The sequence below is a fragment of the Bubalus bubalis genome, chromosome 17 (genome assembly GCF_019923935.1).
Source record: "Bubalus bubalis isolate 160015118507 breed Murrah chromosome 17, NDDB_SH_1, whole genome shotgun sequence".
Classification (NCBI taxonomy): Eukaryota; Metazoa; Chordata; class Mammalia; order Artiodactyla; family Bovidae; genus Bubalus; species Bubalus bubalis.
The window spans coordinates 17,616,681-17,631,006 of record NC_059173.1 but is presented as its reverse complement, the minus strand read 5'-3'; the positions used below and the strand labels follow the sequence as shown (position 1 = coordinate 17,631,006).

Here is a 14,326-nt window from a genome sequence, read left to right as displayed (position 1 = left end):
CAACCCACAGCCCAGTTTCTCAGCAATGGGAGAGGACGCACATGCAGGAGAATCAGAGGTCCATGCTCTTACATACTCTTATGAAGCAGCTTGTCTTCCTGGAAGGCTGGTGAAATGGGTGCACCAGGAGGGGAGTAGGTTAGGCTTGAGTAAGGACTTCCTTCCAAGGAAACTTGGAGTCTAGCAATTCCTTAGTCCTGCTCTCTCGCAGTTGGTATCCAGCAGCCAGTTACCATGTGTTATGGATTGAATTGTGTGCCCCCAAAAGGTACATTGAAGTCCTAACCCCTGATGCCTGTGAATGTGACCTTATTTGGGACTAGAGACTTTGCAGATGTGATCATGATAAGGGAAGGTCCTTAGGGTGAGACCCTAATCCAGTGGGCATGCGTGTGTGCTCAGTCACTTCAGTTGTGTCTGACTCTTTGCAACCCTATGCACTGTAGCCTGCCAGGCTCCCCTCTCTCTTCTTATAAGGACAATGTGACTGCTGTCCTTATAGAAAGAGGAGAGAGACACAGAGAAGAGGGCCAGGTGATGACAGGCAGACATTGAAGTGACGCTACTACAAACCGAGAAATGCCTCAGATTGCCAGCAACACCAGAAGCTAGGAGAAAGTGTGGAGCAGATCAGAAAAGCGTGGCTCTGCCGACCCCTTGATTTTGGACTTCAGGCCTCCAGGGCACACACAATGCCTTCATTTTCTAGGACTACCCATAGACTGGATGGTTTAAAGCAGTGGAAATTTATTCTCTCAGTTTTGGAGCCCAGTAGCCAAAAATCAAGATGCTGGCAGGGTTGGTTCCTTTTGAAGACACACAGGGAGAATAGGTTCCAGTCCTCGCTCCTAGCTTCTGTGGTGGCCAACCAGCCTGGGCACTCCTTGACTCGCAGACACGTCATGTCAGTCTCCGCCTCTGTCTTCAGGGCCTTCCCTGCATGTCACCTCTCTGTGTCCTCTCTTTTTGTAAAGACACCGGTCACTGGATTAGTCGGCCCTAATCCAGTTGACCTCATCTTAACTTGATTTCATCTGCAAAGACCCTGTTTCTTTAATTTGGCTGCACCAGATCTCAGTTGCAGCATGGGGGATCTTCAGTCTTCCTTGCGGCATGCGAACTTTTAGTTGCAGCATGTGGGATCTAGTTCCCTGATCAGGGATCAGACCTGCGTACCCACCACACATTCACTCCAGGAACACAAAATCTCAGCCGCTGGACCCACCAGAGAAGTCCCAGACCCGGTTTCTAAATAAAGTCACATTCGCAAGTGCTGAATGGACATGAATTTGGGGGAACACTATTCAGCCTAGAACACCACACCCCATCAGTTCTTCCTGTCTGCCTCTTGAGTCTGAGCACTCCACCCTGCCTCTCCTGCTGCTATCCTGGTCCCAGCATCTCGCGACCTGGACTATTCAGCAGTCTCCTGTCTGGCTCCCGCTACAGCCCATTTTCACACAGCAACTTGGATGAGCCTTTCAAAAAGGCAAATTAGAACTTGTCGCTTCCTAATGCTCTGAAGATCTATTCCATCCCCATCCATATTATCTGACTGGAACTTAAGCTACACAGAGACAAGGCCACTACTGTGCCCTCCTCATAGAGATGCTCACCTTGCTGAGTGAAGCAGGTGCATAGACTCATAGGTCCCCCTGAAGTGAGCTGTGCCCACTTCAGACTCACCACTGTGGCATAAAGCAATACCTCAGCATGGGCTCCACACCCACAGACTCTGGACTCTATCTGCAACCTCACAGGGGAGGCACTGTGACTATCCCCATTTTACAGACCAGGAAACTGAGGGCTCTGAGAGGTGAAAGAGTAATCACATGTTGGTTTGGTCCTCTGGAAGCATACAGATGCCAAGATGGCATTAGATGTGCAAGAGGTTTTTGGGGGAAGATGCCGATGGAGAGGGAGAGGAAAAGGCCAGGAGAGCCTTCACATGGCGATGCTGGTTTGACTCCTGGGAAGGGAGGGGAGGGGAAGGAGTGTTGGTGGGAGGAATCTCACACCGCAGAGCAGATCTCGAAACAGTCCATAGCCAAGCTAATGGGAGCCCCAAAGCAGGATACACTAGTCTGCTCAGGCTGCTGTAAGAAAACACCACAAACCAGGTGACTTAAACAACAAGGTTTTATTACTCACAGTTCTGGAGGCTGGAAGTCTTAAGATCGAGGTGCCAGCCTGGCTGGTTTCTGGTGAGAGCTCTTTTCCTGTCTTGCAGATGCCTTCTGCATCAAAGCAGGCTGAGGCTTTGCTCTGATCCCACACTGCCACAAGGCATAGAATTAGGGCAACACTCACTTAGAGTCTGTTAGGGGTCAGGCACTGTCCCAGAAGCTCGGTGCGCTCATGCATCCCTGAACAGCCCTCTGCGGTAGGTCCTGTTGTTATTCCCGTTTTACTGCCGGCGAAACTGAGGCTCAGCAGACCTATGTGGCTTTCCCTGAGGCTGTCACAGCCAGGATTTGACCGTCAGCCTCCCAGCCTGTCCCCCTCCCTCTTTTATCTGTGAGAGGCTGTGGGAATTTGGAGGAGTCACAACATCCAAACCTCGAGTGTCAAGTTCATCTGGAAAGCTGTTTATTAATCACCCTGAGCATCCCAGCTCCAAGGAATAGGCCCAGGGCCAAAAGCACTCACTTGGCAGGACCTTGCCCCCTATCTGCTGACATCCGGTGCTGATTGAGCGTGTGCCTGGGGTCGACTCATCAGAGAGACTTGAAGGCGGAGCTCAGAGAAGTCAGATGCTTTGTCCCAGGTCCCCCAGCCAGCCGCTGGCAAGGCCGAGAACAGAGCTCTCAGTGTTGCGCACCTCGGGGCAGCTTGGTCCACTGCCGAGAGTCACCAGGCTCTCTGGTTCAGACTCCACCCCTGCCACTTCTGAGCTAACGTTCTTAGGCACATAGAATCTCCTCTCTGGGCCTTCATTTCCTTGTCTAAAAAAGTGGAAATAGCAGCAGCTACCTTTATCAGGCCTCACCTTGGGAAGTGATTTCCACGCGCCTCCCCCCGGCCCCCCGCCATGCCTGTTTCCCCATCTGTAGACTAGGAGCACAACAGCCCTGCCTAACACTGTTGTGGTGAAGATGGAATGAACTCTAATCCATGTAAAGTGGTCTGGCTGTTAGGACTCAGCCACTGCCTGACTTTGGCCGTCATCTGAACCTCCCCTCGCTTTCTCTCTCCAACCGGGGATCCAGGGAAGCACAGTGTGGGGAGAAGAGGCCCAAAGGCCCATCTTGGCCCTACCACCCCCTCACTTTCAGACTTCAGGGAAGTCACGGGACTCTGCTTTTCCCCACTGTGCTCTGGGGTTGTGGGGTGGGGGAGGTTGGACAATGGACAGATTGTCCCTCTTTGGATGACTCTTTCTAAGCTGGAGCCTTTCAGTCCCTGCTGCTGCTGCTGCTGCTAAGTCGCTTCAGTCGTGTCCGACTCTGTGCGACCCCATAGACGGCAGCCCACCAGGCTCCCCCGTCCCTGGATTCTCCAGGCAAGAACACTGGAGTGGGTTGCCATTTCCTTCTCCAATGCACGAAAGTGAAAAGTGAAAGTGAAGTCACTCAGTTGTGTCCGACCCTCAGCGACCCCATGGACTGCAGCCTTCCAGGCTCCTCCGTCCATGGGATTTTCCAGGCAAGAGTACTGGAGTGGGGTGCCATTGCCTTCTCCGTTCAGTCCCTGAGTGGAGTTCAAAGCAGGACTGTTGGACTCTGAGTGTCCCAGACACTGATGAGAGTATATGAAGCTTCGCCATGTCCTGAGTCTCCTGGAGTTTGGCCACAGACCGCTGCTGCTGGAACACCGCGGGGCCGGATGCGCTGTCCCTCTCAGGATAATAACAGCAGCCCGCTCTGTGCCCAGCCCTAGTCTCCACCCGGCACTGTGCAGATCTCATTCTCTCATCCAGTCCTCGCAGCCCCATCGTACAGATCAGAAAATAGAGGCTTAGAGAGGTTACCTAACTGTCCAAAGGTCACATGGCCAGTTTGGAGCTGGAGCTGACACCAGCAGTCCTTAAATCACGCTGCCTCTCCCAATAATCGTTTTCAGTCTTCCCAGTAGTAACTTCTGAGAGGCAGAAACTGTTTCATTTCCCCACTTTTTAGTGGGAAAACTGAGGCTCAAGACCAGTGCTGGACTTTGGGTTCTGAGAGTGTCGTCACCCAGTATTCTTGCCCGGAGAATCCCATGGACAGAGGAACCTGGCTGGCTACAGTCCATGGGGTCGCAAAAAGTCAGACACAACTGAGCGATTAACTTTCTCTTACGCTTTTTTTCTACCCTGTACGGGCAAATGAAGGCAAAGAGACAGAGCCCGGGAACCCGCTGGCCCCGTAGAGTGTCACTGACCCCCTCACACTCCTCGAGCCTCTCCGGGGTCACTTGAGGTCAGCTTCCCCTGGACAGCGAGTATCGGGCAACAAAGAATGACCACAGGGCCTCCGAGCAGAACAAACCTCCATTTCTGATCCCTGGAAACGAGGTAAATGACATCCCTTCTCACCCGAGCGGCGTTTTTTGCTTGGACAGGCTCCTGGCCAGCCAGCCCCTGAGCCATGAGCTGGATCTGTTCCACCTCCTGGAACCAGAGCGAGCCCTCCATGCCCGCTCCTGAGCTGCAGCCTCTGTGTTTATCTAACCTCCCTGACCCTGGCAAGCGCTTGTCGCCTGTTTCTTCTTTTCTCAAAAACCAGGACACAATAGGAAGCGTTTCCTTGAACTTATTAAAAAATCCAGACTTGTAAATTAATTTGTCCGTGTTGTACAAAGGCAGTGCAGATGGACTCATTAGCATGCACACAACAAATAATTATAGATGAATTTTTAGCTGGCCTGCCTAATGCGCTTGCTGGGTTAATTATGTCAATGTATAATTACATCAGCCCGGGGAGACATAATGGCATACCCCGCTGAGCAGGCCCTGCCTAATGACGGGGCGTGGGGGGAGTGCTGACAGAGGAAAGACGGCAGCGGCGTTCCCGTGCACCTGCTTACCTCTACACAAACGCCCATTGTCCGAGCCTCCTGCCACCTCGACAGACAGGCGGGAGGAGAGGGAGAAAATGCAGAGGTGGCCTTGTTCCAGCCGGACCTGAAGGCCCCCGAGTACAGGCTCTACCCTGTTTCTCCCACCAGCAGATATTTATTGGGTTGGACTGTGGATCAGGCATCATTCACCCACAAGGGGTCCAGTGGAGCAAAAGGAGATGCGGGCCCAGCCCTGCCTCGTGTGGAGTTTGCAGTCCAGCGGGTATTCACTAGGTGCACTTGTAAATCATTGAAATTGGAAGTGCAGCGACTGCTGTGAAAGAGAGGTGCAGACAGCTGGGAGAGCACATATTGGAAAACCAGCTAACTGGTCAGGGAAGGCTTCCTGGAAGAAGTGGCATTTGAATTGGTAAGACGAGTAAGCATCAACTAGCTGAAAGGGACAGAGGAGAGCAGAAGGCTCCTGGCTGTACAAAGCCTCTGGGATGGGAAGGTGCATACGAGGGACTGAGAGAAGAAGGTCAGTATTGTTGGCACTCAGAAAGGCGGGGGAATAGCAAGGGCTTCCATGTGTTCTGAGCTGACCAAGGTCAAGGTACCATGTTGAGGACTTTGCATGAATCTTCATCACAGGCTCATGAGGTCGGTACTTTTGTGGTGAGGCACAGAGAGGCAGCACCACTTGCCAAGGTCACACAGCAATCCTGAGAGGCAAGTATGGATTAGATTTGGACCAGGGATGTCTGACTCCAGGGTCCACACCAGCAGAGAGTAGTGGCCAAGCAGATGCTAGTGGGAGATCCCAGAGGAGGAACCAGAAAGAGAGAGGGCTCTTGGGCATTAGAAAACATTGTGGAACAGACCAGGCCCCTTGGCCTGAAGCGAAGAGGCCCTGGCTTTCTTGGGGCCCCATGAATACCTACCTACACATGGCTGTTGTTGTTTAGTCAGTAAGTTGTGTCCAACCCTTTTGTGACCTCATGGTCTCTAGCGTGCCAGGCTCCACTGTCCATGGGATTTTCCAGGCAAGAATACTGGAGTGGGTTGCCACTTCCTTCTCCAGGGGATTTTCTCAGCCCAGGGATTGAACCCACGTCTCCTGGCTTAGCAGTCATGTTCTTTACCCCTGAGCCACCAGGGAAGCCCCTTCCTACACGTGGCTACTGGGGTTGAAATATCCAGAGCACCGGGACAGGAAGTTTTTGTGGCATTAGAGAAAGAGATCCAGACTGGAGTCTCTCCTCCACGCTTCAGCAAATCGCCACTTCTCTGAGCCTTAGTTTCCTCATCTGTGAAAACAAGTTAGATCTAAGCCAGCCTCCAGGGGATGCTGGTGCATCGTGGGATTGGTTCCCAGGGACTGGCTTTGTAACCTGGAAGGTGCTCCACCAACCACCTGCCCCAGGTGGAGAGCTGCTGGAAGAAGAGGTGGTTGGACTCTACATCTGAAGGAAGAGGAAGTGCTTGCTAGCTGACAGCAATAGGGACAGAATTCCTGGTGGAAAGACCTGCAGTCCTCAATTGTTTTTTGCTGTTGGGACATTTGGAGACATCTTATATCCAGGTTTATATTTGGTCCCCAGAAAAAAAAAATCATTTAATCAACCATAAGTGTTCACGAAAGATGGTGTGTTGTCCCAGATCCGTTGAAAAGCACTGCAAGGATTATATGTGCAAGGATGCTATTAGGGAACCTTGGGTTAAGGAGAATAGGGAGAGAGTGAGAAGTGGGGAACTGGGTGAAAGCCTAAGGAAGGAAGTCCTGAGTGAGGTTGTGGGCCGGTCCTCAGAGCAGTTTCATATCCCCCAAGCAGGTCTGCCCCCATCCCCGCTGCCTTGTCTGGGAAGTTCCCTGAGAAGGAAGCACTTGGACTTGTGAATTTCAGAGCGTGCCTGCTGGGATCCTTGCTAAGTGACGCTCCCTCTGATTGGAGCAAGATGCCATCTCATGGCTACCACCGATGGCATCTAGAATCAGCAGAATGCAGTTATTGTAACAATTATTGTTATTATTCCCAGCTGGGCAGGACATCCACATCCATAGGAACAGCACAGGCTCTTCAGAGCAGATGCCTGGAGAAGCTCTACTCCCTCATAAAGCAGAAAGTGCACAATGCTCCCATAAGCCAGCAGAGAGATTCCAGACGGCTCCGATGGATGGTTCCTCCCACATAAGCTCCCTGGCCCGCAGAGCTCCCCCTACCACTGTCCTCCTTTCTCTGTGCAGACCCCGTGCCTGTGTTTGAGGTGGCACGCAGCCCAGACGACAGACTGCAGCCCCCCAGCTTCGACCCCAGTGGGCCCCTGCGGCGAGAGTTCCACGCTTCGTGGAAGAGACACCCTGAGCTCATCGGCACCAAAGGTACTGATAAGGCTCTCACAGAATGTCCATAATAAGCAAATGGGCTGTGAATCTTTGGCAGCCAAAATCTGCCACCCCTGTGGGGGGAAGAGGGGCAGGGAACTCAACTGTATCATTTTAGAAGTGGGATGGGTTAAGGTACACTTCTGCTGAAACAGGCTAACCCCAAATTTCAGAGGCTTAATGTATTTGAAGAGAGGAGAACTTTCAGGGGATGGTCCACACGGTCATTCAGGGACCCAGGTTGTGGTCGTCAACACTCAACATCCACAGTCACAAGTGCATGTTTGACATCTGATCAAGAGGCAGAGGAATAATGTGGAGGATCACACTGAGATTTGTGGGGTCCAGACCTCGGAGCGGCAAGCATCACCTTGGCCACATCCCATTGGCCAAAGCTCAGTCACGTGGCTGTACGCTGCTGCAAAGGAGGCTGGGAAATGTAGTCTGTGCCCAGGAGGAGGGGGGGCGGGGGGAAAGGGTGTAGGAGCACAACACTGTCTCAGCTCCAAATGAGACAAGTAATAGAGTCTTTAGGTGTACATATGTTGTGATAAAATGTTTAAAAGCAAGAGAATGATGAACAAAATTCAGCATGGTGATTACCTCTGGAAGGTAAGATGTAAGGTAAGAAGTCTCCATAGGGAGAGCAAATAGTAGCAGGTGAAAGCCATTAGTAACCATCCCAGTCTTGGGTGTTCATTGACCTGCATGCCAGGCGCTGTGGTAGGCACTAGGGACCCAGCCAGGAATAAAACAGAAAAAAATCTCTGCCCTCATCATGTTGACCTTCTAGAGGGAGGAACTGATTGCCAACAAATAAATTAGTAAAATATAGTATGTCAGTTGGTGAAGAGTCTTTGGGAAAAAAATAAGCAGAGAATTGAGAAAGAGTCGGGTTAAAGGCTTCTTGTCTAAGGAATGAATGAGTAGGGTTTACCTCAGGTCTGTAAGCTTTTTCTGAAAAGGGCTAGAAAGTAATTACCTTGGATGTTGCAGGTCATGTAGTTTCTGTCACAACTACATAACGCTGGGTGAAAGCAGCCATAGATAACATGTGAATTATTACATATTAATTTGGGGGCATGGCTCTATGCTAGTAAAACTTTATTGAAAAAACAGGTAACGAGCCAGATTTGGCATGTAGTGAAGACAAAATGGGCTGAGGCCTGTCAAACGAAAGCATGACACAAAGTCACTTTTCAGGAAACAACCACTTTCACACTCCCCCATTTCTCAACATCCTCCCTTCACCCCTCTCCCCCACATTGCATAGTGAGCACCTGCTGCGAGCCTGGCCCTAGGCAGGGTCTTCTGGGGAAGACTTACAGTGACTTAAAATAACAGCATTTTGCCAGCTCTAGTCCTGCGCCTGGAATACCCTTCCAGCTACCCTGACAAGCCAGGACTTGGCAGTTCTTCAGCCCCTGCTCATAGGTATGCCTCTATGAAGCCTCTGAGGTTCCCCAGCAAAGCTGTCACCACTTCCTCTGAGGTCTGAACTTCCTTCTCTAAGAATAATATTAATAGTAGTTGTGGAAACTGCCTCTTGAGAGCATTTGCTCTGTGCGGTGTGCTTTTCACACAGCAGCTCACTGGCCCCATTTTACAGATGGGGAAACTTGAGTCACAGAAGCAACAGGTAGCCAAGTAGGGAATCAGAACAAAAAATTTTGACCTTGGCCCTGGGCTGTGTTTCTTCTTGAGGACCCTTATTATTCTGCATCATGATGGTCAAACCTTGCTTTTCTGTTCACTGCTGTGGCCTCCACATCTAGAACATTCCCAGACCATGTGTGCACCCGTGTTATGTGTGTCTTATGAGCTGACTGCTCTGCCAGCCTCTCAGGGGACTCACTCTACAAACCGCCCAGCTCTACACTCACCCTCCTGTGCCAGGCTCACAGTAGAAACTTTATAACCAGGACAGAATTTAACTGAGTCACGTGGACCCATGGTTGGGAGACCAATTTTGGAGCTCTTGAGCCACTCATCCTCGATAGCTGGCCCCTGGGCATCCCTCTCTCCGTGAATTTAGTGCCAAAGGCACACACTGATCTCCAAATGAGCCCCCATGGTGTTCACAAAGATGGACCTGATGTGGGCCCTGCCCCAGGGCACCTGCAGATGAGGGGTAATGACTGAACATCTGAGTGTGTGCCATCAGTCATGGGGAAGGGAAAACAGCGTGGCAGGTCCTCAGTAGGTTAAATCTGGAGTTCCCCTGTGACCCCACCATTCCACTCCAAGGGATATACCCTAAAAAACTGAAAACAAGTGCTCAGACAAAACTTGCACACAAATGTTTATAGCAGCACTGTTCACAGTAGCCAAATGCTAGAAATAATCTAAATGCCCATCAGTGGATGAATGGGAAAAAAGCAAAATATGATATATCCATAAAATGGAATATTATCTGGCCATAAAAAAGGAATGAAGCACTGACCCATGGTCCAACTTGAATGAAGCGCGAAGACATGTCGAGTGAAAGAATCAAGTCACAAAAGGACATACGTTATGATTCCAGTGATGGGAGATATCCAAAATACACAAATCCATAGCAACAGAAAGCAGAACAATTGTCAGCCAGGGAAGGGAGTGGGGAGTTCTGCTTAATGGGGACAAGTTTCATTTTGGGGTGATGACAGCGTCCTGGAATTACTGATAATGATTGCACAGTATTTTTGACTATACTATGTGTCACTAAATTGTGTATTTTTAAATGGTTAAAATGGTCAATTTTATGTGTATTTTACCATGATTTTTTAAAATCATACAGAAGGCCAAGGAGGCAGGGACAGGTCTGAGAGGGCAAAGGAACCTCTGGGTGTGCCACCCAGGGCCCACACGATGGGAGTCTGACTCTCTTATGCAGGTGTTCGCCAAGGCTGCAAGCCAGCCAACCATGGCGACAGCGGGTCTGACAGTTGTGCTGTCTCCAGTGCTGAGTTTGGGAAATTGATTCTCCTCCCAGAACCATTGATCGATCTGGTTTGCAGAAAGCGACTCTGGTCGTCACGCCGCTCTCAGCAATGGGCAGTTTTCCCTCTTCTTCTTCCTTCAGAGCAGAGAGAGGGGACGTCACCAGCCGGGCCCACGCTGACCGAGGCGAGCCGCCTCCCAGGCATTCCCAGCAAAGCCCTCCTGACAGAAACTTTGCTGCAGAGAAATGAGGCAGAGAAACAAAAGTGAGTTGGGAAGGATGGGCGGGCCCCTGCTGCTCCACCTGGCTGGGAGAGGGGGCCTGGAAAGTCACCCCTGCCAGGGCCCATGGGGAATCCAGATTCAGTCTGAAGATGGAGATGCCGGCCTGGGTTCACATCACGTCTCAGCAGCTCAGTGACCCGCCCTGGGCCGGTCACATCGCCTCACTGAGCCGCAGTTTCCCCATCTGAAAACTGGGGCTAATGGTGGTATGTTAGTCATGGTTCCCCAGAGAAACAGAACCAGTAGGATTTTTTTTTTTAATTAAGAGTTGTATTTCCAGGACCTAACTCACTTGATTGAAGCTAGCAAGTCTGAATTGGGAGAGCTGGCCAGCAGGCTGGAAACTGTCAAGTAGAAGTCAGTGCTGACTGCCATCTTGAGACAAAATTCCTTCTTCAGTTTTGTTCTTAAAACTGTCAACAACAACAAAAATTAAAAAAAATTTTAAAGGGGGATTTCCCGGGCAGTCCAGTGGTTAAAATTCTGAGCTTCCACTGCATGGGGCACAGGTTTGATCCTTGGTTGGGGAACTAAAACTAACATCCCACATGCTGTACAGAATGCCAAAATTTTTTTTAATTAAAAAAAAAAAAAAAAAAAAAACTTTTAAGACCTTCAACTGATTAGATGAGGCCCACCCCTGTTATTGCATATAGTTTCCTTTACTTAACATCAACTGATTGTAGATGTTAACCCCATCTACAGAATCCCTTCACAGCAATACTTGTATTAGTGTGTGATTGCATAACTGGGTACTATAGCCCAGCCAAATGGACATATAACACTGAGTGTATCAACTCCTAGTCTGCCCTGAGAGTGAATGAAATGAAATGGCGCCTCTGAATGCTTAGCTCAGTGCTCACACAGCTGCTGCTGCTGCTGCTGCCACTTCAGTCGTGTCTGACTCTGTGTGACCCCACAGACGGCAGCCCACCAGGCTGCCCCATTCCTGGGATTCTCCAGGCAAGAACACTGGAGTGGGTTGCCTTTACAGTTAGTGCACTTTTGGTAAAATATGCATTCTTAGGGTCTTTCTAGGACAGTTTCATGATCATTCCATATATCTTTTCTGTTATTCACTTATTTTTTTCATCCCACATATTTATGGAACCACCAGCTGTGTGCCAGGCACTGTTCTAGGGAACAGCTGTGAACAAAATGTTCAACACTCTCTGCCCTCCTGGAGTTTACTTTCGCATGAGGAAGACACAAAAAAGATGAATAAGTAGTGTACTAGGTGATAAAGGTTGTGGCAACAGATAAAACAGAAGAGGGAGCAGAAGAGACAGGCTGAAGTTTTCAATAGAGTGTTAGAGGAAGTCTCACCGAGAAGGTGTTCTTGTTCAGTTGCTCAGTTGTGTCCAACTTTTTGCGACCCCATGGACCGCAGCACACCAGGCTTCTCTGTCTTTCACTATCTTGCAGAATTTGCTCAAATTCACATACATTGATTTGGCAGTGCCATCCAACCATCTCACCCTCTGCTGCCCCCTTCTCCTCCTGCCCACCGTCTTTCCCAGCATCAGGGTCTTTTCCAATGAACTGGCTCTCGCATCAGGTGGCAAAAGTATTGGAGCTTCAGCTTCAACATCAGTCCTTCTGATGAATATTCAGGGTTGATTTCCTATAGAATAGAGTGAGCAAAGCCCTAAGGAGTTGAGGGAGTCTTGCAGGCATATGGGGCAAGGAACAGTCAGTGCAAACGTCCTGAGGCAGGAACGTGCCTGATGTGTTTGAATGGCAAGGAGGGGAGAGGGCAGGATAAGATCAGCGTAAACAAGGCTCCTTCCCTGGACTCACTGAGCCAGAATAAGGTAAAGCTCAGGCTTCACATAATCCTTCCCCCAACGTAGTGAGAAGTCCTCTTTCTCTGCTGAGATGCTTGCCTCACACCTGAGTTAGGCCACAGTGGGCTGGCAGGGCTTCCCAAACTCCTGCCACAGACAGGGAAAAAATTGCCTCTCCAGGGGACAATAATAGTAAACAGTGGTATTGGGGGAACTCTGGGGGCTGGGCACCACGCTGAACGTGCCTCATAGTACCCACGGAGGCAGACTCCATCACAAACCCCATTTTTATTATTTATTTACTTTTGGCCATGTTGGATGTTTGTTGCTTTGCACTGTCTTTCTCTGCTTGCAGCGAGTGTGGGCTACTCTTCACGGTGGTACTTGGGCTTCTCACTGCAACAAACCCCATTTTATAGATGAGGAAATTGAGGGCCAGAGAGGCAGGGTCACTGGAAGCTTAACTGGGCATCAGCTCTAATGGAGGCCACACTGTCAGCAAAAGAGCAGGGCAGCCAGGTGCCTGCGTGTCATGTCTAAGGACTCATTAAAAAGACCCAGGTGCAGATTACAGGGAGTGGGTGAGGGTACAGGAAGCCAGGAGGGGCTGGTCCACACGCCAGGTGTTTTCACAGGGGCCTTCAAGAAGTACAGATCACTTTGGCAGCCAGACTGGGGGAAGCCGAGGAGAAGATCAAGGTCCTACATTCAGGTATGTATCTGGCACGTGTCCCCTGCCCTCACATCACCCCGGCCAGTCAGTCCAGGAGGTCCAGTGGGAAGAGGAGGGGGCAATGAGACTAAGAAGACTCAGAGGGCAAGAAAGGCGTTTGGGAAGGGAGAGGAAAGACCTGCATGACCCCATGGGGACTGGAGCTCCAATTCCAGGGGTCATACTACTATGGAGAGAGGGTTTAAGACAGAATTAAATCAGGGGCGGCAAATGCAGTGCCCACTGGGGCTGGACAAGCACCCAAGCCAGCTGGATCAGAGAGTACAGTAGGGAGGAGGGGAGGGGTCTGGGTCAAACTGGAGAACCCAGGCCTCATCTAAAGAGGTGGCCCCTGCTGAGTCTCAGCCAGGCACTGCCCAGTACAGCCAGTCCCTTCCGCTCTCCTCAAGAAATCAGAAATCTGGAATTCTGTGAGAAATCCTTATTTATCATGCATGTACCTATTGACTTTGTTGTTCATCCTTGTCCCCCTCACTTCCAGGCAGGACCTCAGGGTGGGTGAGCTCATGGAAGGATGGCCCCACCTAGGTCCTGGAGTGACCTCAACGTGTTAGGGGCTCATACCCCGGGTTCTGGGACCAGCCACCCCCTCCACTTACCTGGGTCCCCTGAGCTTCATGGACTCCCAGAGAATGATGTCATCTGCCCTCCCTTCCCTGGCCACTCCACAGCCCTCCCACCAGCTTGAAGCCCTTCTAGGAGCAGGAAACTCACTAACTGCTGTCGCCAGTTCCCAGAGGAAAATCTTTGCTCACTACCCCAAGCCTCATTCTGCCTTCTGGGCTCTACAGAAGGGGAGAGAGTTCCACCTCCCTGGGGACGGAGGACCTCACCCTGGCGCTCTAATTTTTCTCAGCGTTAAAGGCCACGCAGACAGAGCTGCTGGAGCTGCGGCGGAAATACGACGAGGAGGCAGCATCCAAGTAAGTGAGCGCCTCGCTGAGGTGCGCCTCCTCCCTCTGACCCTCCCAGACCTGCCTCCTCTTTCTGACTCTCCTCCCTCTGATTCTGCCTGAGGCGCTCATTTCACACCCTGTGTTCCACACTCGCACACAGCTGTTCCCCAGCCGTTCGTGGTGCCATCCACGCACCACACACTATAAAGGACACTGTGGGTTGCCAGCTCAGCCCGCTCGACTGCTCAGAGGCTTCTTGTCCCATCCTCCCGGCGCTGTCCCCACTCCCCAACTTCACAATCCAACCCCCAGGGCCAAGCGTCATCTTCAGTTATTCTGT

At 50.9% G+C, this 14,326-nt stretch overlaps 1 protein-coding gene and 1 long non-coding RNA gene across 10 annotated transcripts in view; one reads left to right on the top strand and one right to left on the bottom strand.

The window, feature by feature from the left end:
* LOC123329936 overlaps positions 1–3,421 on the bottom strand; it is a 29,787-nt gene extending 26,366 nt beyond the window's left edge. Inside the window, exon 1 of the long non-coding RNA XR_006545560.2 lies at positions 2,152–3,421. This is a non-coding gene — a long non-coding RNA (uncharacterized LOC123329936). The remainder of the gene's footprint in view (positions 1–2,151) is intronic.
* The window catches only part of CUX2 (cut like homeobox 2), a 288,423-nt gene that overhangs the window by 230,949 nt on the left and 43,148 nt on the right, over positions 1–14,326 (top strand). For all 9 annotated transcript variants that reach the window (XM_044930185.2, XM_044930178.2, XM_044930177.2 and 6 more), the window contains 4 exons: positions 7,229–7,363; positions 10,428–10,551; positions 12,993–13,069; positions 13,947–14,013. In XM_044930185.2, coding sequence (XP_044786120.1) covers positions 7,229–7,363; positions 10,428–10,551; positions 12,993–13,069; positions 13,947–14,013 — 403 coding nt within the window. The remainder of the gene's footprint in view (positions 1–7,228; positions 7,364–10,427; positions 10,552–12,992; positions 13,070–13,946; positions 14,014–14,326) is intronic.